The sequence below is a fragment of the Megalobrama amblycephala genome, linkage group LG7 (assembly GCF_018812025.1).
Source record: "Megalobrama amblycephala isolate DHTTF-2021 linkage group LG7, ASM1881202v1, whole genome shotgun sequence".
NCBI classification, from domain to species: Eukaryota; Metazoa; Chordata; class Actinopteri; order Cypriniformes; family Xenocyprididae; genus Megalobrama; species Megalobrama amblycephala.
In genome coordinates this window covers 21,549,983-21,576,187 of record NC_063050.1, presented here as the reverse complement: position 1 = coordinate 21,576,187, position 26,205 = coordinate 21,549,983, and the positions used below count along the sequence as shown (strand labels likewise).

At 36.3% G+C, this 26,205-nt stretch overlaps 1 protein-coding gene across 7 annotated transcripts in view; it reads right to left on the bottom strand.

The window, feature by feature from the left end:
- The window catches only part of grin2bb (glutamate receptor, ionotropic, N-methyl D-aspartate 2B, genome duplicate b), a 130,914-nt gene that overhangs the window by 25,810 nt on the left and 78,899 nt on the right, over positions 1-26,205 (bottom strand). For all 7 annotated transcript variants that reach the window (XM_048196527.1, XM_048196526.1, XM_048196531.1 and 4 more), the window contains 3 exons: positions 22,147-22,290; positions 15,862-16,132; positions 15,588-15,780 (listed from right to left, as the gene is read on the bottom strand). In XM_048196527.1, coding sequence (XP_048052484.1) covers positions 15,588-15,780; positions 15,862-16,132; positions 22,147-22,290 — 608 coding nt within the window. The remainder of the gene's footprint in view (positions 1-15,587; positions 15,781-15,861; positions 16,133-22,146; positions 22,291-26,205) is intronic.

Here is a 26,205-nt window from a genome sequence, read left to right as displayed (position 1 = left end):
TAAAATAGATTTAGTCAGAAAAGATAAGGGTTATCAATGGAAAAATATGTTATTTGCCCACTGAATGGTGTAGTTACAGTATCCACCAGCAGGTGCATTTGTTAAAACAGGACTTACAATGTATTTTAGACATTTAAACTCCAGTAGTTCAGTGCACATCTGATCTGTTTAACCTACAATCTCACAGACGCACACGCCATCAGTTCCCAAATCGGTGTGTTAGGGCAGTCTGTTTTGATTCCTGACATAAGAAAGTACGTACAACCCCAAACTGCCAACAGATAGAATGAAAGTGAGAGAATGTGTGTGAAAGAGAGAGGGAGAGAGAGAGACCCACCAGCATATAAAATGCGTTACCATGGTGCCCACAACCATAGCAATCTCCAAGCAATCTGCTGTGTTGCCATGGGAACAGTAATCTCACCCGAGAGAGTGAGGGAGAATGAGAGGAAGAGACATGGAGAGAGAGGTATAGCATCTTTTGTACTTACAGCGAGACGCATGATGCAGCGGAGACCCATTTATCTGTCGCTATAAATACAAACAGATCGATATCGACAAGACAGCCAACCAGATTTATCGTATACAACATTTCTCAGTTCTAGCATTGATCTGACATTAGAAAACTCATCTTCAGATTTACCGTACACCTATTTAAAAGCGCAACCATTCAAGGGCCTATGAATTACTTGATCTTACATTCAAGGGTTTGCTCTTATGTTTAATTTTGGCCCTGACATAACATCTCCTGGCTTGACACCATTTCGTGATACTTGTCGAGGCTGTGAAATCGCCTCACAGGTCAACAGGGAACAGCTTTAACAACCATCGAAAACTTGAGGACTGTATATGATTATTTCATTAATGTCTTGTCTAAAGCAGGGGCATTTTCTCAGAGGAGCAAGTGATGTTATTGTTAACTAAAAGTAAAACATTTTGTTAATTACAACCAAAGAACATAGAAATATATTTCATAAAAAACTTAAAGCTGCAGTCTGTAAGTTCTGCCTCTTTGTCAAAATAAGAATTCTGACCAACTGAGAAAAAAAACACTACAATAAATTGCACTGCCAATGATGATTTAAATCTATCGATCGCTTAGCTCATATCACATCAAACTGTGCAAATTATTATTATTATTGTTAAAATTTGTTCTCAAATTGTTAATGTTAAAGGTCCCGTTCTTCGTGATCCCATGTTTCAAACTTTAGTTAGTGTGTAATGTTGTTGTTAGAGTATAAATAAAATCTGTAAAATTTTAAAGCTCAAAGTTCAATGCCAAGCGAGATATTTTATTTAACAGAAGTCGCCTACATCGAACGGCCAGTTTGGACTACATCCCTCTACTTCCTTCTTTAATGACGTCACTAAAACAGTTTTTTGACTAACCTCCGCCCACAGGAATACACAAGAGTTGCGTTTGTAGAGTGTGTTTGTCGCCATGTCGTCGAAACGCTGTTATTTTCATCCCGCAGTCCAATCACCGGGTCTGATTCCGGCTCAAATTGATAGGGTAAAATTAAAGACATGTTTACAATAACACTGAGCGCGTGCATCTCCACGTTATGGTAAGAGGCGTGACCTTTCCGGGACCTTTCCGCTAAGCTGCTGTCGAATCACAACACAGGAACCGCTGGGACAATCAGAACTCGTTACGTATTTCTGAAGGAGGGACTTCATAGAACAAGGAAGTCGTCAGCCCGTTTTTATGACAGTGGAAACAGCGGTATACAGATAAGTAAATTATGTGAAAAACACTGTGTTTTTTTACACGCGAAACATGAACACATGTTATATTGCACACTATAAACACAATCAAAGCTTCAAAAAAACACGAAAAACGGGACCTTTAACAACATCAGCTTTGCGTGACTGTGTGCATTTAGTGTGTATTGGCGTTACATGTAGATTTCAATTTCTGTAGCCACTCCACAGTCTGAAGTCTTTTGCTTTTGACTATGGGTGAATCTCCAGTTGTCACTAATGACTGTCATTTGGACCTTTCTGGATTACAATCCACCCTTAAAGTGATAAGTTTAATTACTGCAGCTGCTGTGAGAAAAGGCTATAAATAACCTGTCACCTGCAGCATCCTCACATGTTATAGCCTACTAGCTGGGACTCATTCTTTATGTAAAAAGACGTAACGTAACAACGCAAAGACGAATGGCTGCATGCTCGAATTTCCCGTGGAAACCTACCAGTACCACCCAAATTAGAAAACATTATTACAAGTTTACCGTTGTGAATCGGGCTAAGTTAAGGAGATAGTTTTAAATGGGTGATGAACTGAGAAATCAAATTTTCCTTGAGCTTTTGACATATAAGAGGTCATCATACTATAAAAATATCCTGTAAGTTTCAGAGCTGAAAACTTCCTTGTTAGTTAATTGACACCAGACCCAGCAAACGACAGTTTTTTTCAAAGTGGGGATCTATGACGTCAAAGGGCAGCAAGCTCCGCCTCCGTAGAAGAAGATCAACGCCTTCTTCATCACTGCCTGTTTAGCCCCGCCCACCGATTTGCACATGACATGCAATAGAATAGGTAGCCTAAGTAACATAGGCCTACCTGGTGCTAAACCAGATCGAGCTACCAAGCAATAAACATGCCGTTGAGGATTACAAAATATTGTGCAGTGCCTGGACTCAACGGTAATGCAACAACATGTAAGTAACTGTGTTAATTCTAATGTCTGATCTGATATGTAATGATTCATGTACAGTCAGATGATCTTTGTCTGTGTCAGTAAATCAAACCCGTGACTAAACGTCAACTTGCGTTGTTTCTCTTAGTAGGATGAAAATCTTTTATTTAACGGTGATTAAATTTTATAAAGAAAGCGATCAGAGAAATCTCCCTTTGCAATCGTTGGAGCAGCGTGAGCTGAAGCTGTCAATCAAACAGCGCAAGTTTATCGTGACTGACGCGCAAAACTCCCATTATTCAACGAATCTCTTAGTTATATCTCGTTTGCACTATTATTGAAGATGGAAGCATTTGTTAGTGTACAGAAATTGAGTTGCAATGACGAGATCACTGCTTTCATGCACTCAACAACATGTCTGTGATCGGCTACAATGTTCATCTCTGCAACCTTTCATGCCATGATCTAAATATAACGCCATAAATCTAAATGTAATGCAAAACTAATCATGTTTGCATTACATTGCAAACATGATTAGTTAACCTTGAGAGCTGTAATAGTAAAAATGCAGTAAGAGAGAGAGTAATACTTTCAAATGGAAAGATGTTAGCCAGTCACAGCAGTGGGCGTTTACACTGAAGTCTCACAGAGACACGCCCCTTAAAACAGAGCGTTCAAATCAGAGGGCTAAAATCAGGATAGCAAAAATGCCTTTTATTTATAAATTATGACAATTTTGGATGTAAAAAGCATACTTGCATTATAAGTGCACCCCAGGAAACATTATAAAACAATAAAACAATGTAGTTCATGACCCCTTTAAACATTGGCTGGTTATGTACTTGTTCAAAAATTGATTTTGGATCATTTTTAACCAAAAAGTTACAGACTGCAGCTTTAAAGGGGCTATATGTAGAGTTCAGAAACCCTTGTTATTAGCGACATCGGTGGCCCTTGAAATGCAGCCAGCAACTTATTGTTCATGCTCGCATGTAATGCCCGTAATGAGACTTAACGTGATTCAATGCCTCTTATAAACTCACGCCAACGTTCTTTTTTGTTCTTTGCATAGCAGCAAAAAGAAGTTGGAAATACTATTGCAGTGATATACTCTAAACGAATATCCTGACGCTGCTGAGAGCAATGAATTAAGATAAATATGTGCTGTGCGCTTTCTTCTCAATAACAAAATAAACGCACAACAATGACAGCGGTAAGAAAACAACAGTTCAGAAAGCATCTGATAATAGCAATGTGGATATGTTTGCACAAGCTTTGAAATTCAACAGCATTATGTCGACAGATGAGGTAATTAAATCTACACTGTTATGATAGTTTGATTACAAATGTTTATTTGAGACTATAGACAAAAAATAAATTAATCCCTTTTCACACATTGACATTACAGTACAGAACAGCTCTTTCGGCAGTATCCTGAACATTGTATAAGCATTTGTTTTATGTGTCAGAACGGAAGACAGCCACATAAAAACAGGGGAAGGTCTCATTTTTTAAGTTTCATTACAAGCTGTTCACACATTGGCAATAAAAAGGCGATTAAAACATCAAAATTCTTACATATGACAAAATTTAAAAAGCACATAAAATTACTGAAACGTGTTCTAAAATGAAAATGAAAATATACAAATAAAAGCTAATTCAAAATATGAATAAATAAAATAATATTATAGAAATAATACTAAAATAAGTAAGGTAGTGCCTTCTCAAAAATGCTCACATGAAAATGATCAGCAATATAATTGTTGATCATTGTTTAAACCATTCATTTTTCTAAAGGAACACTGTCCAACAAATACATTACATTTTCAGAAGTGGCAGTGTCTCTTTTGCCTCCCCTAAGCCCACGGGTGTCTTTCACCTATTGTTTTTGATGTGGCACCAGGGGTGTCCTGACTCACTTGGTGCTCTGGGCAAGATAAAGCATGACCGAAGAAAAAACTGTTTTAACAACTTGATAGTTCTTTACATAAGTATGACAAGTCCAGGGGTAGTGGTACAGTTTCCCTTTAGTGTCTAGGTGGACCCAGGTTCAAATCTGATTTTGAATTCATCATTAAAGAAAAGAAATCATACCCCAATTTGAGACAAATTTTTGTTATGGAAAATAGTTTTTTCTTTAAAAAAAAAAGGGAAAAAAAGTCACATGACATGAGTTACATAAGGCAAATGATCTTCAGTTTCAAGTAAATGATCTGCGGAAGCTGCACTGTGATTGGACGGAAGAAATCTGAATGCATGATATGAGTGGCTCATTACCCTGTCAATGGGATAACGCCCACCTATCATGTTTGCAAATGGTTCACAAATTGGTCTGGCAGGGTCAAACCGTTGGAAATGGACGGACTAATTAAAAAGTAAACAACTCACCCACTCAGACATCCCCACTTCTGGTCACATCTGAATCTAAATGAACTTGAAATTACTTTAAATGATCTGTGACTGAGGCGACTTTTAGCGAGTATCTCCGTGTCAGCAACCTTCATGACACCAACTGTGTTTACAGGGGATTAGCTGACTAATGGTCTGAAAATAATGTGACTATTAATAACAACAAATACATGACAAATAAAATAATTATTGTAAAAATGTATACTTTATTATTATAGAAAGATTGTTTAAAAACACAAACTTAATGAGACTTTGATATGACTTTGATATAATAAACAGTATGTTTATTAAGAACAGAATTATGGATATAGAGTGTTTTTGTCCATACAATGAAAGTCAATGGAGTTCAATGTTGTTTGAAAAAAAAAAAAGATAGTCATACAGGTAATTGATGACAATATGTTAAATTTGGGGGGAACTGTCCCTTTAATATTAACATACAAAAATATTCCTTGTTGATAATGTGATGTAAATGGAGTGTGCATTCAACATGGAAACCATGTAAAAATCAAATAGCATGTATTTACATTGGACTAAAAACCTTGCATTTTAAAAGACCAGCACACGCCACTGGTCTAGAGGGAGGGAAGCATGGCTTTTATGCTTCTGGAAGTAATTACAGTGTTTGCCCACCAGCACTGGATTATTTTAATGCATCATCAACACGAGGGCGACAATAATCTGCAGAGGATTTATAGCGCAAGAGGTATTATGACATCACAATATTAGTTAACCTAAACAGGATTTCGGATTAACACTGATCGAATCATACTTCGGTCTCCCGTATTCACAGCCACCCAACAGTGCAATATATACATGGGCTGTGGAAGTGTGTATAGGTTTTTCTAGAAGTGTGTGTGTTTATGTATGTATTTTTAATTAAAGCAAGTTACAGGCTCCTGGGTGAACCAGAGATTAATTACCTTTACTTACACAGGACACCATGTAATGATCAAACCCCTTCCCCAGGGAAGCCTGTGGGCCTTGTAACACAGCGATACACCACCACCACCACTCTAATGGATAGAGCTAAAAACACACACTAATACATAGACACACACTTTCTCTCTGTTTAAAGGCACACAAACACACCTTTGGGAATTGAGCTGCATGTAAGCTTAAAAGCCAAATATTTTGTAAAGGCAGACTGTTCATTTTGTATTTTGTATTCTATAAGCAAACAAATTAAACGGGTAGACCGAAATAAAGTGTGACAGTGAGCAGAGATGGAGAGATAGACACGGAGAAAGAAGAGAGTGCAAGACCGAAGGAAAACCGCATGGGTTGACCAGCAAAAAGTGTACAACTGATATCTTGACCTACTTCTGAAGAGTTATTGTCAGCGTCTTTCAGCAATGCCCAAAAGCATAATAAAAACATCCACAACCATCTTATTAAACTTTCTGGGCATCAGGTCTACTGGCCACCCAGTGAACCTGAGAGCAGCAGCCTGAGGGGCTACAATTAAGTGAAGTGGAAAATATAAGCCTGGCAGCTTCACAAACCTTAAGCACCTCAGAGGAGTCAAAGCATCAGAGAGGCGAGCCACACAATCACACATGCGAGGGAAAACAGAAAATATGCGCACACACCAACAAACATACACACGTAATCCATTTATAATTGTATATATTTTAACACTGTGTAATTTTAAAGCTACAATATGTACGATTTTTTTAGTAATATATCGAAAAAACCACTAGGCCAGTGTTATGTATTTTGTTCAGTTGAGTACTTACAATATTCCAAATGTTTCTACTATTTGTAAATCATGAGAAAATAGCGATTTTAACCAAGGATGTCAATGGCGTCCTATCTGCATTACCCTCTGTTTCCGGTTTTATTTTGTAGAAACCATGCAAACACTAAAGACGCTTTAATATAGTACATGTTTTAATAGACAAGAAAAATTGTTTGGTTACATTTATACACAGAAAATGAATTATTGTTATATAGCTCAACACGTTTAGTCTTTTTGTTTAAATCTAGTTTTCTTGATTTTCCTAGAGTACCATGCCTCAGAGAAAAACACTATTTTGTCAAGTAGCTAAGTAATACAGCATTTTCTCTATCATACAATAAGTTTTAAAATTAATTGAAATTAAAATTATATTCTAAAATCGATCTAGCTTACTGCAGTGTGCAACAAGTGTCTCACAGCAGCCGCCGAGCAAACGCACAGAGTAACGTTATAACATCATTTTCAACACACTCAAATGTATCTAATATGATAAACGGCGCTGTGTTACCTCATACGCTTGACCGGAAGAAGCGACGCCTGCGACTACAGCATAATAAAAGTCCCGCTGCTCGCGAGGCGTGTGTCGCGTTCGTCTCTCATTAGCAATCGCTCCTGCGCTGCTTCATACTACAGTAATGTTAATAATCTCATCCACGAATATGATTTCTGCCCGAGTCCCGTCCCGATTCTTTTCCACCGGCTGTGAGGTGAAGACGACATTTCCCAAGATTCCACGCTCAAACTCGGCGTCATCAAGCTACACCTTTGTTTTGAATAGGCAACCTCTAGCGATGAAAAATTTACATATTGTGTAAAATGATATGTTAATTGGTTGGATAACAAAACGTTCTCTTACTATATATGGTGAAAAACTGTAATAGATCTAATGGAATATTTTATTTTATTTTAATGTATTAAATATTAAAGTTAAATGTAGAGTTTTGGAAGTGAAAAAGAACCATTAATGTTTATTACATTATTTTAGTGTCATGTGTGTTACAATGATGGTGTTTAGTATTTGTGTGTATGACAATGTGCACCATATTAGTATTTCCCTCAGCTTGTGGAAAAGCTGCTTCTGATGAACTTATATTTATCATCTGGTAAAATAAATATATATATATATATATATATATATATATATATATATATATATATACACAGTACAGTCCAAAAGTTTGAAACCACTAAGATTTTAATGTTTTTAAAAGAAGTTTCGTCTGCTCACCAAGGCTTCATTTATTTAATTAAAAATACAGTAAAAAACAGTAATATTGTGAAATATTATTACAATTTAAAATAACTGTTTTCTATTTGAATATATTTCACAAAGTAATTTATTCCTGTGATGGCAAAGCTGAATTTTCAGCATCATTACTCCAGTCTTCAGTGTCACATGATCCTTCAGAAATCATTCTAATATGCTGATCTGCTTGCTCAAGAAACATATATATATATATATATATATATATATATATATATATATATATAAAAAAAATATCACACTTTTTCTCTTTTACACCAAGTTTTTTTTTACCATACATTTCACAGATTTTTTTTCAGTGAAATATATTGATTATAAATAATTCTAATATTCTAATAACTTTCAATCTCATTACCATAACCATTATCATTCCTGAAATGTAACATCTCTGAAATTATCAAAAGTCTATAAATCATTTTTTTAAAAATCAACAAAAAAGAAAAGAAAATCTGTTAAACATTTATTGAAGAAAAAAAGTTTTTAGTTTAAACTGTTTTTGTTTTTAAAAACAAATTTGGTAGGCAAATAATGCTAAACGGCTTTAGAGCATCATTAAGGTAATGATATTTGGAATATGGCCAGATAAAATATCTATAAACATGTGGAAATAAGTTTCGGAACAAAAGGGTCATAAAATTGATAAAATCATTAAAATTCTAGCATGATCTGAATGAAATCAATTTTTCGCAAGAATAACCCACACATGTCCTTGTGATCAGTTTAGCAAAGATAAGTACATGTACCCTCATTTAACCCCGCTTTCAACCTTTACAGTGTACATGTATCTCATCTAACCTTCTACGAACCATTCCTAAACCTTCAGCTGACCTTCAGCGGAACCCCTTGAGGCTGTTTCAGGCCCTTAACCATCACAGAACATGACCCATCCAGCTGAAAAGCCCTCCATCATCACTGACAGATCCACTGCAGAGCATGGTGGGTGTTCCAGAATGATAATATAGAATCTTGGAATGCCATTTAAATCGTCTCCATCATGGTGGAAACGGATCATTAGAGTCCTGGAGGGGTTACAGGGTCCAGTGGTTCTCATTCAGCCCACCTCATAAGGCTGTCATTCAAAAGCTTCTTGTGAGTGCATGCGCACGCATATGTGAGGCCCCAGGTGTGCACTGCAGGGTGACTGAAGAACCTGCACTCCCAGAGGACTCTAAACAAAACTATTTTCTCTGGTTTGTACTTTTCCTCCTGTACCATCTATTCTTGTGTTCATAAGACATTAAAGTGTGTCCTTATCTTCTCATCAGCCAATTCAAAAATCCACTTCAGCGACTCTAAAGGCTACCCTAACGCATCTGCCTAATTACACAAATACAACCATCATGTTCTAGCAGAAACCATGTCCGCTGGGTAATTGTTGTAAACTCACCATTCACAAATAACATAAAAGTGTTTTTTTTCCTCACTTAATTACTTGTTTCTCTCATCTAAACAAACAAAGCTTTCTGCAACAACACAGCTATATATCTTCATAACATGCTCTCCGGGCTAGAAATAGTTCCGGAAACATTATAAATGTTTAATTGAACATTTAAATAAAACCTTAAGTAGTGTTTTATTAATGACCAATGGTGCATTTGTACGTAATTTGTATATCAAATGCATGCAAAACGTGTTATCTGTCCACGTCCAAGCTATGCACTGGAATTAAGTACTCCTTTATACACGTGCTTTAGAAAGCAGTTTCCAAAATTAGCATTGAATATTTAAAAGTGTTTTCAGAGACAGAATCAAGCGATCAGAGGATTGCTGAATGTTTCACTGCTAACCATCCCTGCAACAGTTTACACAGACAGGAGTTTAAGAAAAGTTTAAAAAGAAAAGAAAGAATTTTCGGCCGGGAGAGGAGAGCGGGAATAACTGTAACACTCAATAATACTGTAAAAACCTTTTTTAAAAACACTGTGCAATACTAGGGCTGCATGATGTATCATTTTAGCATCGATATTGTGATGTGCGCATCTGCGATAGTCACATCTCTAGTATTGAGATCGTTAGTCCTTATGGACCAGACACCATGATTTGAAACGCACTTGATTCTTGGATTAGTTCAAGTTTAACCATCATAGAGTTAAAGTTCATCATTTGCACGTGTTGTAGGTCCTGTCAGTTGTGCGCGCTGTTTTCTTTGCGCACACAAAGAGCCGTACAGACGCACATGAAAACCAAATTCTGTCCACTTCCGTGTCTATTTGTGCTTGAACGGACACATACAGTACATGCAAAATTATGTCAAAATTTCCGTCTCTGCAAGTGTGTATCCTTGTACACACAGTTGCTTATGGCTTAGGTAACGCAAACAAAGAAAACGGATCTGTATCATTATAATGTATCCAAGTATTCGGTAATAAAGTGACAGCAGGCTAATATTGTTATTGTTAATTGTTATTATACAACAAAATACAAGGAAGAAATCGCTTTTGCAGCTTTAACACAGATTAATTATATTTAATTTATACAGTGAAGACTATACAGTATTATTTTACATTCGATTATTCATTTTCTGTACACAGCAAAATCTCCAGAGTTAAATCAACTCTGCTTAGAGAACATATGGTCCCTCTCTACATAGAGTTAAAATAACACTGAAGCAGAGTTAAAGTTAATGAGATAATTTTATCTTCAGTTGATTTCATCTAAGGCTGTAGCTGAAGTCAGCTGTAGTTCTTGTGTTTCTCTTCAGTGATTCTGCTTGTTAACAGCAGGTGTTCATCACTAATGGTCCATCATAACTTAATTAATCACTTAATTATCTCTTTAACTTTAACTCTGCTTCAGTGTTACTTTAACAATAAGTAGAGAGGGACCATATGTAATCTGAGCAGAGTTGATTTAACTCTGGGGATTTTGCTGTGTACCTGAATACTTACCTCAAAAATATAAAGCACTGTTTATTTAATTTAAATCACCCCAATCATTCTAGAATTATTAATTCTTTCAAGTAATCTGGTGAATTTATTTCATATCGCAATATATATTTCAGAAAAACAAAATATCGCAATGTCAGTTTTTTCCAATATCATGCAGCCCTATACAATACACTACAATTCAAAAGTTAAGAATTTTCTCTTCAGAAAATTTTGACTAAAGCACTTAATTCATATGGATTAGTTTATGATCTCTTATAAACTTTTTGAAGTGTCAAAGTGGTAGTCACATAGCTGTCTATGAAGGGACCGAGAGATCTCAGATTTCATCAAAAAGATCTTCATCTGTGTTTTGAAGATGAATGAAAGTCTTACGGGTTTGGAACAACATGAGGGTGAGTAAATGATGACAGAATTTTCATTTTTGGGTGAACTATCCCTTTAAGAGTCTATGATTGGATCATTATTGCAATGATTATTATGTTTCTAGCATGTCATATTACATTGAAAATCTTTGGGATGTGCTGGAGTCGGCTTTACAGAGTGCTTGACTCTTGCATTGTCAATACATCAAATAAATGTTATTTCCATCAAGAGGCGCATCAATTTTTGGTCAAGATCTTGTATTGACAATGCAAGAGGTGAGCACTCTGTAAAGTCTCCTCCAGCACATCCCAAAGACTTTCAATAAATGTGAAGTCTGGACTGCCAATTCATGAGTGAAAATGATTCTTCACGCTCCCACACAACCAACCATTCTTTCACAATTTTAACCCTGGTGAATCTTGACATTGTCATCCTGGAATATGGCCATGATGTGTGTACCTACATGGTTGTTTAAGAAATGAAAAGCTACTCTCCATCAATTAGAGTTAGAAGAATAATAAAATAATAAAAATAATAATCACTGCTATAATGATCCAATCATAGACTCTTAAGTATTTGCCTATATTTAAATCTAAACAGCGACACTTTTTTGGATGGGGAAGTTATAAAATAAAATATAAGTCAATAAAGTCAATTTCAATTTTTTTTTTATAATATATTGATTCCGGTTGAAATGGTACTGTATTCAACAGCTATAGACCAGCGGAAAGGTGAGTCTGTCGTCTGTTCTCCTGAAATTGGCACACGAAGTATCCACAGAGGAAACCCGGCATACGTGTGCCACAGCTGTTCGTATTAAAGCGTGGATGAGAGGTAGATTTGAATCCGTTACTGTTGCTTTTGGGATTTAAACTTTGTTATATTAAAAGATGTAAAGAGAGAGACAGAGAGAGAGAGAGGCCAGGCTTCCACTGTTGTTCCATTCGGCTTCCTAATCCCGCTCTGCCTCGAGCATTCAATTAACTCCTCACCAGCAGATCAAATGACTGGCTAAAAGAGAGTGTGACCGAGCCTAAACGCTAATTAATACTTAGGAATCAATGCCCCTCAATACTAAATGTCAAATAACAGTACAAAAGAGAACAGAGGAGCTCAGATGAAAAGCTCACTTTTGTATTATGATGGATATTTATGTTTCTAAGATGAAAACCACAGCCGGGCCGGTACAGACACGTGGGCGCGGGCTGAATGTCAGAGGAGACATAATGGGGAAAGAAAAGTGAAAGGTGCTCTGTGCCAGACACTTCAGCGAGGAGCTACAGCAGACCCACATTAGCAATAATGTACATTCTCTTCCTCTCTCTTTTTCTTTTCTGTTGTCCATTTGTCACTCTCACTCGTTCTTTCTCCGTGAGGTGTTACAGGTTCTGTACGGCTACAATAGAATGTTGTTCAATCTAGAACTCTCTTTTCTCTCTTTATTAGGATTCGTCTCGGCTGATCCAATCACAGGTGAGACGGATCGTCAGTTACCGCTTGCATTTCAAATGCGTCTCCTGTGGCCATTTGTTCTGACTTCTGACTTCATTATGTTGCTGCAAGGGCTGTAAATAGATTAAACATCTTTAAGTAATTAATTAATGCCAATTAATTGTAATTTTTGCTAATTAATTGTTTTCTGTGATTAATCCTGATTAATCATGTTAGGTAACTAATTATATCCAGTGGTGGACATTAACAAAGTATTTTTACTTCGTTACTGTACTTAAGTACATTTTTTCAAGTATCTGTACTTTACCAGAGTATTTTTATTTTGAGAAACTTTTACTTCACTACATTCTAAAGCGTAATATCGTACTTTTTACTCCACTACATTTCCTAAAAGCATGTCGTTCCTCGTTATTTTGAACTGAACAAATCATGCTCCAAGACGCGATAGCGCGCCAAATGATTTATTTGTGAATTGGACTGATCTGATAGCAAATGTTCTCGAGTCAACAACTCACTGATTCAGTGACTCCAGTTAGCAATTCACTGAATTCACAAGTCTGATTCAAAATGAGCCAAGAACAGTAGATGATCTGAGCTCGAGTGCTCGCGCGACTCATGGAGAAAAAAGTAAGGTGCCGATGCTGAATTTTAGGATTGATTATTGTAAATGAAAATCATATTGAAAGTCACGACTGTCAGTTCTTTGTGAACAAAATCTGATGTAATGGAAGAGTTGTTTAAGCCCACTGTAATGCTTGAATGAGGACATGTCCACATCACTGTCTCAATGGACTAGGTTTTAGATAAAACAAAAACAAACCGAAACATAACATTTTAAATGTAAATTAATGCCCATGCCCATGCATCTTCCCTGCTGCCGTAGCAGTTCAAATGATAAAAAACTATTATGTTTGCATAGCGTTTTAAAAACGTTATGCATTTAGCCCTATGTGACGTCTGTTTTTATATTCTTTGTCAACACGCATTTTGTTTTTCCTCATTTTTTTATATATTTTGTTTTTTTCCCCCATTTGTTTGCACACATCAAGTAGCCTATCAGTAACCTAAATTGACATTTTAATATATTTAATGTTTTGATAGTGTATGACAAGTTTTGGTAATAAAATAAAATGTTAAATTTCTTATTTGCAGATCAATACACATGTCTCTGCATCTTACATACTTCCAATCTTCCATGCTGGTGACTTGACAATTCATAATGATGTCAGACCAGAGCAGAATATGTAATATAAAATTAATATAAAAGTATACAAGTGTATAAAATTACAAAATAAGCATCCATCAATTAGTACTTTTTACTTTTAATACTTACACTACTGGTCAAAAGTTTTTGAACGGTAGGATGTTTTTACAATAAGTCTCTTCTGCTCACCAAGGCTTCATTTATTTGATCCAAAATACAGCAATAACTGTTTTTTATTTGAATATATTTTAAAATGCAATTTATTTCTGTGCTGGCAAAGCTGAATTTTCAGCATCATTACTGCAGTCTTCAGTGTCACATGAAAGAAATCATTCTAATATGCTGATTTGCTGCTCAAGAAACATTTATTATTATTATCAGTGTTGAAAACAGTTGTGTACAATTTTTTTTCAAGATTATTTGATGAATAGAAAGTTCAAAAGAACAGCATTTATCTGAAATAGAAAGCATTTGAAACATTATCACTACCGTTCAAAAGTTTGGGGTAAGTAAGGGGTCAGTATTTTTTGTTTGTTTTTTTAAAGAAATTAAAGAAATTAATACTTTTATTCAGCAAGGATGCATTACATTTTTCAAAAGTGACAGTATAGACATTTATAATTTTGCAAAAGCTTTATATTTCAGTTTTTGCTGTTTTGGATCAAATAAGTGAAGCCTTGGTGAGCCTTGGTGACTTCTTTTAAAAACATAAAAAAATCTTACCGTTCAAAAACTTTTGACCGGTAGTGTATGTACATTAAAAATCAAGTACTTAATACTTTTACTGGAGTAATATTTTAATCGAGTATCTGTTCTTATACTCAAATACTTGATTTGTGTACTTCGTTCACCACTGATTATTTCTAATATTCACATTTGTAATAACAAATATAATTTATACACTGAATCCACAAATTACCGTAGAATAGATAAAAAAGGAAATATTTTTGCATTATATTTACAAAGTGAAATTGAAGTAAATGACCGTGAATATATATATATATATATATTATATATATATATATTTTTTTTTTTTTTTCCAAGACCTATAAAGGCCAGCAGCAGCAATACTGTTTCTGATATCACTATTAAATGGATTTATTATTTTTTTTATCCTTTCAAAGTTCCCTGTTATATCAGAAATTCAAATATACCAATCTGGTTCTGAATAAAAATTCTTATTATTGTTGGAAAAAGTGCAGGTTAATATTTTTGTGGAAACCATGAATTTTTTTTTCTTCAGGATTCTTGGATGAATAGAGGTTACAAAAGAACAGCAAATATTTTATAACAGTAGTGTGCGTCAAATTACCAATAAAACCAGGGGGAAAATGGTATCATGAAAATAGCACCAGTTATAGATCAAAAATGCCTTTTCCTATAATGCAACTTGTAATTTAAATGTATCCAACACCAACCATGGTGTGTATGTGTGTGTGTATGTTTGTTCACCTGTCTAGGGCTGTTCACCCTTTTCAAAACACTCCATTAGTTCAGAAACCCTCCTGAGCAGGTGCTGTAAATGTGTGTGCGCCTGCAAGAGAGCGTGTGTACGTGCATGATTGCAGACCCCAGATGTCAGTGTTTGAACCCTGGCATCCCGCTAAGCCTGACTCACCTCAGCACCTCGTTGGGGTTTCCTGACTTGCTGCCTTTCTTGTCAGGTGTGCCGTGGCATCCAGACTTAAGCAGCGTGTGAGGACCCCGATCCAGCATCATTGTGGAGGTTGCCATGGCGATTATGGCTACAGCATCACGCACTCGAGCCTCCAGCCCGTAGTCCCACTCATCGTAGGAAACAGAGATCAAACCTGAAATAAAGGAAGCGTAAATATCGTTTGAAACAATTATCTGAAATATTTCAATAGTTCTCTCCATCCTTCCCTTCTTACCTGTTGGAAAGACGCTGGGTACATTATCTGCATCCCCTGTCACCAGAGACGGTACGATCCAGGTGTAACCGTAACCAGTGAGGCCGACAGAATGTGCCACCTCGAAAATGGTTGTGGCTTCTTCTTTAGTGCAGTACAGTAGTATAACAGGACTTTGGAGCTTCTTCATCTGGTTCTGGATCTTTGAGTCGCCATCGTCTACTGACATGTCCAAGAGCAGCACCTCTTCCAGCTCCCAGCCAACAAAACTGTTCTCAACGGTACTCCGGATCTGGAAGGTAGCAAAAAAAGACAGAGAAAGATGAAAAAACGGCATGTCCTGTAACACCCTCCAGCTGCCTCCAGATCTCCTAAAACTGTTCGCTTTTGTTCTTTAGATATAAAGAAAAGAGAGAGTGGAAAGATAAAATCGGCGAAAAGACAAAGAGGGAGTGGAAGTTAAAGCAATATTTTTATTTAAAGGAATAAATGAAAACACTAATCATAAAAAGTGAAATTCCCATCATGCACTTCTTCCAAATACAGGCCTAACAAACGTTTTTTTGATCTCTATAATTTGTAAAGAAGCAAACCTAACCCATATTTCAAAATGCACAGAACTACTCTGAGGAGACAGAGAGAAATTAAACTGCATTTCCTCATAACAAATTGTTCAAACACAAGTCCACAGAGATGCTTTTCATTCTAATCAACCGCAGTCAGAACTAGAAGATGAAATTATTGTACCCATAATTCTGATGATGCATATTTCTGTATCGCCCAATGTTTCAAGCCAATTTGACAGACTTGCAAATTGCACTGATAGTATGATTACACATATATGCAGTCAAGTGTAGTGTGAGAATCCAGTACCACAGAGGTGGTAATACTGGTATTATTTTTATAATTTTATTAATATTAATAATAGTAAAAAGTATATTTCTTTTTATGTCTGTTTTAGTTTTAGTAATGCTAGTACTTCAACTTAATTTATGTTAGTTAGTTAACAGGGCAAGATTTCTAATTTTCATAATTATTTAAATTACCAAAAACAATTTTTAATATATTATAATATACTACAGTTTTGGTTTTAGTTAACAACAACATTGGTTTATACCAAGGTATTTCCATGGTCATTTACAAAAGAAAACACAAGAAAGCAGATGTCAATGTGGCTGTAGAGGAGAGTAACAGCATTGGACATAGATTGTTCAAGCTTTTGGAATCATCTGAACCACTGTTCTTCGCCCAACAGACAACACAAAAACCTGGCACTGGTCTCACTGGTAGAACATCAAAAACCTGCCTGCTATACACCTGCAAGAACATCAAGAGCCTGCTGCATGAGTCTCCTCAATAAGCGAAGCATCCTCTGGACTTCTACTGGGCTCTGCTTTCATTGCCCTGAGGTTGCTCCTGATTTGGAGAATGACTGAAAGTACAGCTGAAATCAAAGAACACCATCCTGTGTATTTAAGAACTCTATCCACACCACTGTGTGCCAGATATAAATTTAGGAGGTCTGTGACAACAGATGGCTGTAATTTGAAGCTGTTGCTTCCCAGTTGAGGCTGTACAGTAGAATATATATGACAAACTTCCCAAAGTAATTGACTTTACACCTTACTAAAGCAGTGTTGTTTTAGTATTATTCATATACTAACATAGTTTTATTAAAAATATGAATTAGCTTTTTTTTTTCGATATAATTTTAGTTACATTATTATTATTTTTTTTTCAGTTTAATGTGTTTTATGCAATTAATGCAGCATCCTGTGCTACAGTGTATGATCATGCTATGATTCAATCAAGGGCTATTAAACCATTAAAGCGTGAAAAGACGCAAAAAAAGAACTCAAATCTGTACTGGCGCATTGTCTGTGAAACGGCTCACTGTTAAGAAACTCCCGAAACGCATTCACGCTTGAACGGAGTTCATTTAAACTCATTTAAACAAGTTTAAATAATGTAAAGAGTTGTGAGAAAATAGGATGTGTGTCAGATCTGAGTCATGTGTGGCGGGTCTTAAAGTGACAGCAGCCTAATAAACCTGCTGCTGTCAGGACCCCTCATCTGAGGGTTGTCCCCCCCTAAAAAAAACTATCATTAAAAACCACGCTGTGTATTATAAATAATAAAATGTAATATACTAAAATAATTTCGTAAGTAGTAAAACAATACAAGCGCAAACGGGGCAAACATTTTGAATCCCCCTCCCTTGCCTCATAGTGCCTTGGTCCACTGCCTGCTTTGCTCTTTTACCTCACCTACACACACAAGTCCGGTGGGAGAGAACCAGTGTTGCCAGGGTCGCGGTTTTCTAGCACAATTGGGCTATTTTAAAAATGCAGTCACGGTAAAAATTACAGAGCTGCGGGTTGTGGATTATTTAATTTAATTTTTTTTTGTGTGGGATACTTTTATCATACCGCAGCCGTCAAAAAGTTTGTCTGTAGAAAAAGAAAATGAAAAAGGATGCTCTCACTAATGTGTATTATCCTTGTAATGAATAGCTGGCAACCTAAGGATGGAGGAGAGATGGTACGTTTGAAGTCACAAACTATTACACAAGTTTTACCCACAGCAGAGATTTTTAAGGCTTTCACATAGTAGAAATAAACGCAACTGCCGCTTGGCTGTATTATTTGTGTCCCCTTCAAAAATTGCTCTTGAGAAATTTTGTTTATTGTCCTCGCCAGCTGTTAGATGAAATTTACGTGTGAAGATTGTTTTAAGTTCACTCAAATTATAAAGTTTTTATGTTTTTAAAAACCTATTAAATGTTAAAAATTATAGCTTTCAATTATTCTGTGATATCCAATGGCTAAAATGAAGAAAAAAGTCAATTTAAAGATGCCATCGAATTGAAAATTGAATTTACCTCGGCATAGTTGAATAACAAGAGTTCAGTACATGGAAATGACATACAGTGAGTCTCAAACTCCATTGTTTCCTCCTTCATATATAAATCTCATTTGTTTAAAAGACCTCCGAAGAACAGGCGAATCTCAACATAACACTGACTGTTACTGTAACAGTCGGGATCATTAATATGTACGCCCCCAATATTTACATATGCCAGCCCATGTTCAAGGCATTAGACAAGGGCAGCCAGTATTAACATCTGGATCTGTGCACAGCTGAATCATCAGACTAGGTAAGCAAGTAAGAACAATAGCGAAAAATGGCAGATGGAGCAATAATAACTGACATGATCCATCATTACATGATATTTTTAGTGATATTTGTAAACTGTCTTTCTAAATGTTTCGTTAGCATGTTGCTAATGTACTGTTAAATGTGGTTAAAGTTACCATCGTTTCTTACTGTATTCACGGAGACAAGAGCCGTCGCTATTTTCATTTTTAAACACATGCAGTCTGTATAATGCATAAACACAACTTCATTCTTTATAAATCTCTCCAACAGTGTGTAATGTTAGCTTTAGCCACGGAGCACTATCAAACTCATTCAGAATCAAATGTAAACATCCAAATAAATACAATACTTACGCGATTAGACATGCTGCATGACGAACACTTTGTAAAGATCCATTTTGAGGGTTATATTAGCTGTGTGAACTTTATTTATGCAGTGATAGAGTCGAGAGCTCGGGAGGGGGCGGAGAGCGCGAGCAATTAAAGGGGCTGCAGCCTGAATCGGCGCATTTCTAATGATGCCTCAAAATAGGCAGTTCAAAAAATTTGTGTAAAAAAATCTATGGGGTATTTTGAGCTGCAATTTCACAGACACATTCAGGGGACACCTTAGACTTATATTACATCTTGTAAAAAAAACGTTCGATGGCACCTTTAAGGTTTTTGATGAAAACATTCCAGGATTATTCTCCTTATAATGGACTTCAATGGTTTCCAAATGGTTGAAGGTCAAAATTACAGTTTCAGAGCAGCTTTAAAGGGCTTTAAACGATACCAGACGAGGAATAAGGGTCTTATCTAGTGGTCATTTTCGAAAAAAATGTAAATGTATATGCTTTATATAAACAAATGATCGCCTTCCAAGTGCTTCCGCCAAAACCGCACTTTCGTATTCTTCAAAAAGCTTATGCTGTACGTCCTATGCTTTCCCTATTCTACTTACGGAACAAACATTTTTTCCGTGAAGAGGAGCGGACCAACATTCCACAGGCCACAATCAACAACCTGATCAGCTCTATGTGAAGGAGATGTGTTGCACTTCGTGAGGCAAATGGTGGTCACACCAGATACTGACTGGTTTTCAGACCCACCCAGTCCTCCCCAATACAGTAAAATTGCACATTTTAGAGTGGCCTTATATTGTGGCCAGCCTAAGGCACACCTGTGCAATAATCATGCTGTCTAATCAGCATCTTGATATGCCACACCTGTGAGGTAGATAGATTATCTCGGCAAAGGAGAAGTGCTCACTAACACAGATTTAGACAGATTTGTGAACAATATTTGAGAGAAATAGGCCTTTTGTGTATGTAGAAAAAGTCTTAGATCTTTGAGTTCAGCTCATGAAAAATGGGGGCAAAAACAAAAGTGTTGCGTTTATAATTTTGTTCAGTGTATGTTGTTTCTACATTATTTTGGAGATTCAATGTGAAAGTATTACAATATAAAAATATATTAAAAACTTTAATGTTAGGTGTGATAAATTGCAATTAATTACAGAAAAAATGTGATTAATTAGTTCATTTTTTTAATCGACTAGTTATTTTAGTTTATTTCAGCATCATTTTAATTAACAAAATGTTTTGAATAGTTTTGGTTAACAATAATAACCCCTGCTCTAAAGAGGCTAGCATGAGCTAAAAGGGTCAACGCTACTATTATAGGGCTTGTATACAAGAGAGTGATGAATGAACAGAAAGATGGTTTCCACTAGTCATCATTTACTCACCCTCATGTCATTCCAAACACTTTCTATCTGTATGACTTTCTATCTTGCATGCAGCCTTTTTTCTGCTTTAACACAGGCTGAGAATGATATAAGGGTCAGCAAATGATGACAAAATGATGTTAATTTTTGAGTGAACTATGCCTTTAGGAAATGATTAAACAAAATTAGAGAGGAGTTCCTATAGGAGCGATGTATACTGAAGATAAGGGAGAGGACGGGTACATTAGTTTTGACAGGAGCCCCAGCATACAGAAGATAGAGCAGAGGAAGAGAGCATTAGTTGAGACAGGAGCATTGGCAAACTCCTGATGATGAAAGAGGCTCGAGCTGCAGCGGCTGGCTCCCCAGCGGGAGTTACAACGCCGGTATTAGGGTGTGAACCCAACCAGCTAGAGTTTCCAGAATTACGGGCAGTGAAGCAAACAGCAGTTCTGTCTGGGGTTTCACAAGATCCCAATCTCATTTTGGCCAAATTGGTCTAGCTCTGGATAGGCGACAGTTTATACACCCTGATGACGCATTTCAATGATTTGATAAATAAGACTGGGTTCTGCTGACTGGATTGTTTGGCAGGATTATGAACGTGCTCTATTTAATCAGAGAAGCTCTAATCAGAAATACAATTGACCTCTCAAAACACACTAGAAATCACCTATAGCGACCCCTGGTATCCACCCAGAACACCCTTGCAACCACACAGCAACATGCTAAAACCCATGCAGAACACCTTAGCAACCACACATCAATGCTCAAAAAAAAAAAAATCAACACTGTGTTAAAACCTCAGTGTAAAACATAACTTAATAATATTAAATAAATGTAATAATAATAATAATAATGACAACATACATGCATACACTACTGTTTAAAGGTTTTGGGGTAATTATTTTTAAAGAAATTAATTTGTTTATTCAGCAAGGATGCATTAAATAGATCAAAAGTGACAGTAAAGGTTTTTATAATGATACAAAGATTTCTATTTCAAATAAATACTTTCTATTCATCAAAGAATCCTGAAAAAAGGTATTAAGCAGTACAAGTGTTTTCAACATTGATAAAAATAAGAAAGTGTTTTTGAGCAGTAAAGCATCATATTAGAATTTTCTGAAGGATCATGTGACACTGAAGACTGGAGTAATGACATCACAGGAATAAATTATATTTTAAAATATATTAAAATAGAAAACTGTTATTTTAAATTGTAATAATATTTCAGAATATTACTGTTTTTACTGCATTTTTGACCAAATAAAAGCAGCATTTGTGAGCATAAGAGACTTCTTGAAAAAACATACAAACTCCAATCTTTTGCTCAGTGTATATAGTATATGACATATGATCTATGTTCGATGAGTTATTGTAGTCTTCTAAGCTCTACATGAAATGACTCCTAAACTGACGAGTAGAATGAATTCTCACCCGATTGACAAAGTCCTGGTATCCAGGATAGTAGGTGGTGACGATGGAGAATATGTACCAGTCATATTCCTCCATTATGTTAAGCATGACAGAGGCTTGCTGTTCTATAGAGGGACCAAACTGGAAGAACATGGAATGGTCATCCTGCAAGAAATAAAGAAACACATGCATGAGAAGAACACAGAAGAATCAAAGGGAATCAGAAATATGAAGTGACCCCAACAACACGCAGTTAGCCAGATCTAACATCTGCAGTATCAAAGCATGTGACACATTTGCTCCCTTAATATCAAAATGACCACTTCACTGAAACAAATGTCCCATCCCAGGCAGTTTAAATGTCCAAATGAAATGTCTGCGGAACACTGGTGATAAATGATTTGTAAAATTCCAAATTCTTATAATAAGTATGTCAATGAACTCTTCACATCTAATATGCATACACAGATGTGTGTGTGTGTGCAAGCTGTCAGTGGCAAGTAAACCAAAACATTTTCAAGCTATGCACACATGTATGACAGTACACATGAATGCATACACATTGATGTATAGTTCTGTACAGGCCTGTAAATTATTGTTCTGCGTGTGTATTCATGTATGAAGTCGGTCGTGGGCGTTTGCCATGTTAGTCATGCCGCATGGCAAAATCTCACAGTCTCTCTCTCTTTCAGGTCTCCATGCTCTACTCAACATCAAAGCCACTCCCCAGGGGTCTGAGATGGACTGATCCATTACCTTGATTCGGCTTTAATGAGGTAACAACACTGATGGGGCTGCGGAGTGGGGGGGGGCTAGGGTTGTTCATCTAACGGCTGTAGTTTAATGTTTTACATATATGTTTAGATATTCTTGTTTTGTAGAGTTTCACTAAATGTCTAATATTTGCTTGATTTGCCTGTAATGTGTATGTGTGTCCCTGTACCTTTAATTTTGTGACTTCTATTCATTTGTGTGTGTCTAATATTAATTTCCTGTCTTCATTCCACCTCCTCTCATTTGGAGTTGATCCCATCAGGAGAGGTGGGTCTCCAATCAGGGGGTCATTAAAAGTTTTATTTTGAACAAATTAATACTTTTATTCAGCAAGGATACATTAAATTGATTGAAAGTGGCAGTAAAGACATTTATTATATAACAAGATATTTCTATTTCAAATAAATGCTGTTCTTTTGAACTTTCTTTTACAGTTTCCACAAAAATATTAAGCAGCACAACTGTTTTTCAACATAGATAATAATAAGTAATATTTCTTGAGCAGCAAATCAGCATATTAGAATGATTTCTGAAGGATCATGTGACACTGAAGACTGGAGTAATGATGCTGAAAATTCAGCTTTGACCACAGGAATAAATTAATGTTTTACTTCTGTTTTTGTTCAATTTCATCTTCATATCACAACAATATAAAACTGATATCCGATTAAGAAAAAATTAAATTTCGGGCAAAGTATCAGTAAAACTGATTTATTAGTAATATATATATATGTCTATAAATATGTACAGGTGCTGGTCATATAATTAGAATATCATCAAAAAGTTGATTTATTTCACTTATTATTCCATTCAAAAAGTGAAACTTGTATATTATATTCATTCATTACACACATACTGATATATTTCAAAAGTTTATTTCTTTTAATTTTGATGATTATAACTGACAACTAAGGAAAATCCCAAATTCAGTATCTCAGAAAATTAGAATATTACTTAAGACCAATACAAAGAAAGGATTTTTAGAAATCTTGGCCAACTGAAAAGTATGAACATGAAAAGTATGAGCATGTACAGCACTCAATACTTAGTTGGGGCTCCTTTTGCCTGAATTACTGCAGCAATGCGGCGTGGCATGGAGTCGATCAGTCTGTGGCACTGCTCAGGTGTTATGAGAGCCCAGGTTGCTCTGATAGTGGCCTTCAGCTCTTCTGCATTGTTGGGTCTGGCATATCGCATCTTCCTCTTCACAATACCCAATAGATTTTCTATGGGGTTAAGGTCAGGCGAGTTTGCTGGACAATTAAGAACAGGGATACCATGGTCCTTAAGCCAGGTACTGGTAGCTTTGGCACTGTGTGCAGGTGCCAAGTCCTGTTGGAAAATGAAATCTGCATCTCCATAAAGTTGGTCAGCAGCAGGAAGCATGAAGTGCTCTAAAACTTCCTGGTATATGGCTGCATTGTCCTTGGACCTCAGAAAACACAGTGGACCAACACCAGCAGATGACATGGCACCCCAAACCATCACTGACTGTGGAAACTTTACAATGGACCTCAAGCAATGTGGATTGTGTGCCTCTCCTCTTTTCCTCCAGACTCTGGGACTCTGATTTCCAAAGGAAATGCAAAATTTACTTTCATCAGAGAACATAACTTTGGACCAGTCAGCAGCAGTCCAGTCCTTTTTGTCTTTAGCCCAGGCGAGACGCTTCTGACGCTGTCTGTTGTTCAAGAGTGGCTTGACATGAGGAATGCGACAGCTGAAACCCATGTCTTGCATACGTCTGTGCGTAGTGGTTCTTGAAGCACTGACTCCAGCTGCAGTCCACTCTTTGTGAATCTCCCCCACATTTTTGAATGGGTTTTGTTTCACAATCCTCTCCAGGGTGCGGTTATCCCTATTGCTTGTACACTTTTTTCTACCACATCTTTTCCTTCCCTTCGCCTCTCTATTAATGTGCTTGGACACAGAGCTCTGTGAACAGCCAGCCTCTTTTGCAATGACCTTTTGTTTCTTGCCCTCCTTGTACAAGGTGTCAATGGTCGTCTTTTGGACAACTGTCAAGTCAGCAGTCTTCCCCATGATTGCGTCGCCTACAGAACTAGACTGAGAGACCATTTAAAGGCTTTTGCAGGTGTTTTGAGTTAATTAGCTGATTAGAGTGTGTCACCAGGTGTCTTCAATATTGAACCTTTTCACAATATTCTAATTTTCTGAGATACTGAATTTGGGATTTTCCTTAGTTGTCAGTTATAATCATCAAAATTAAAAGAAATAAACATTTGAAATATATCAGTCTATGTGTAATGACTGAATATAATATACATTTAATATAATATACTTTTTGAATGGAATTAGTGAAATAAATCAACTTTTTGGTAATATTCTAATTATATGACCAGCACCTGTATATACCTATATCTATATGCACACACATACACATACATGTGTGTGTGTGTGTGTGTGTGTGTGTGTATCTATCTATCTATCTATATATATATATATATATATATATATATATATATATATATATATATATATATATATATATATATATACATACACACATACACACACACACACACACACACACACACACATTAACCTTTGCAACAATACACCAGAATTAAATTTGTTTTCTAAGAAGAAACTGTAGAAAACTGAAGAAAACTGTACATACAGACTGTAAAACTGTACATTTAACACACACACACACACATATATATGATATATAGGCTACCATGTGTCAGATTTGTTTCCCGGATCATTCCTCACTAATCCGACGCTCTACACTTCTGCTCCTCACCCCCTCCCTGTCATCAATCTCTCCTGCTCCGCTCTTCCTCTTCATCCATTCTGAGTCTATTCATCTCAAAATGAGCAATCACAGACACATGCACTCCACATGCAAGTGAATTAGCGGACTCCCATTCCTCTGTTTAGTACAATGAAGTGGCAAACCTAGTCATCCACTATACTCAATACAGCCTTGTGCGAGCAGCAGGGAACTAATCCAGACCTTACATTACACTCCTCTCACTACTGTCCTCCCTTCCTCTTCAATAATGAAGACTAGTGTCCTGCAGAAGCAGTTTATAAGCAAAGTATCTTTAATATTCAAATGAGAGGCAGTGATATAAAATAAGTTCCTCACTAACTCTTGACTGCTGGGTGGGGATAACAGCTGAGCTCCTGCCATCGACGATACCTCAGCAGAACAGCGTGTCATTGAGAGAGGAATGGAAGAGATTTAGGTATGAAGAATCAGATCCGTTTAGGGGAGCATGCATCTAAATTCAAATGATTCATTAGTTGATCTACCATCTCAGATTGACTGGAAATAAG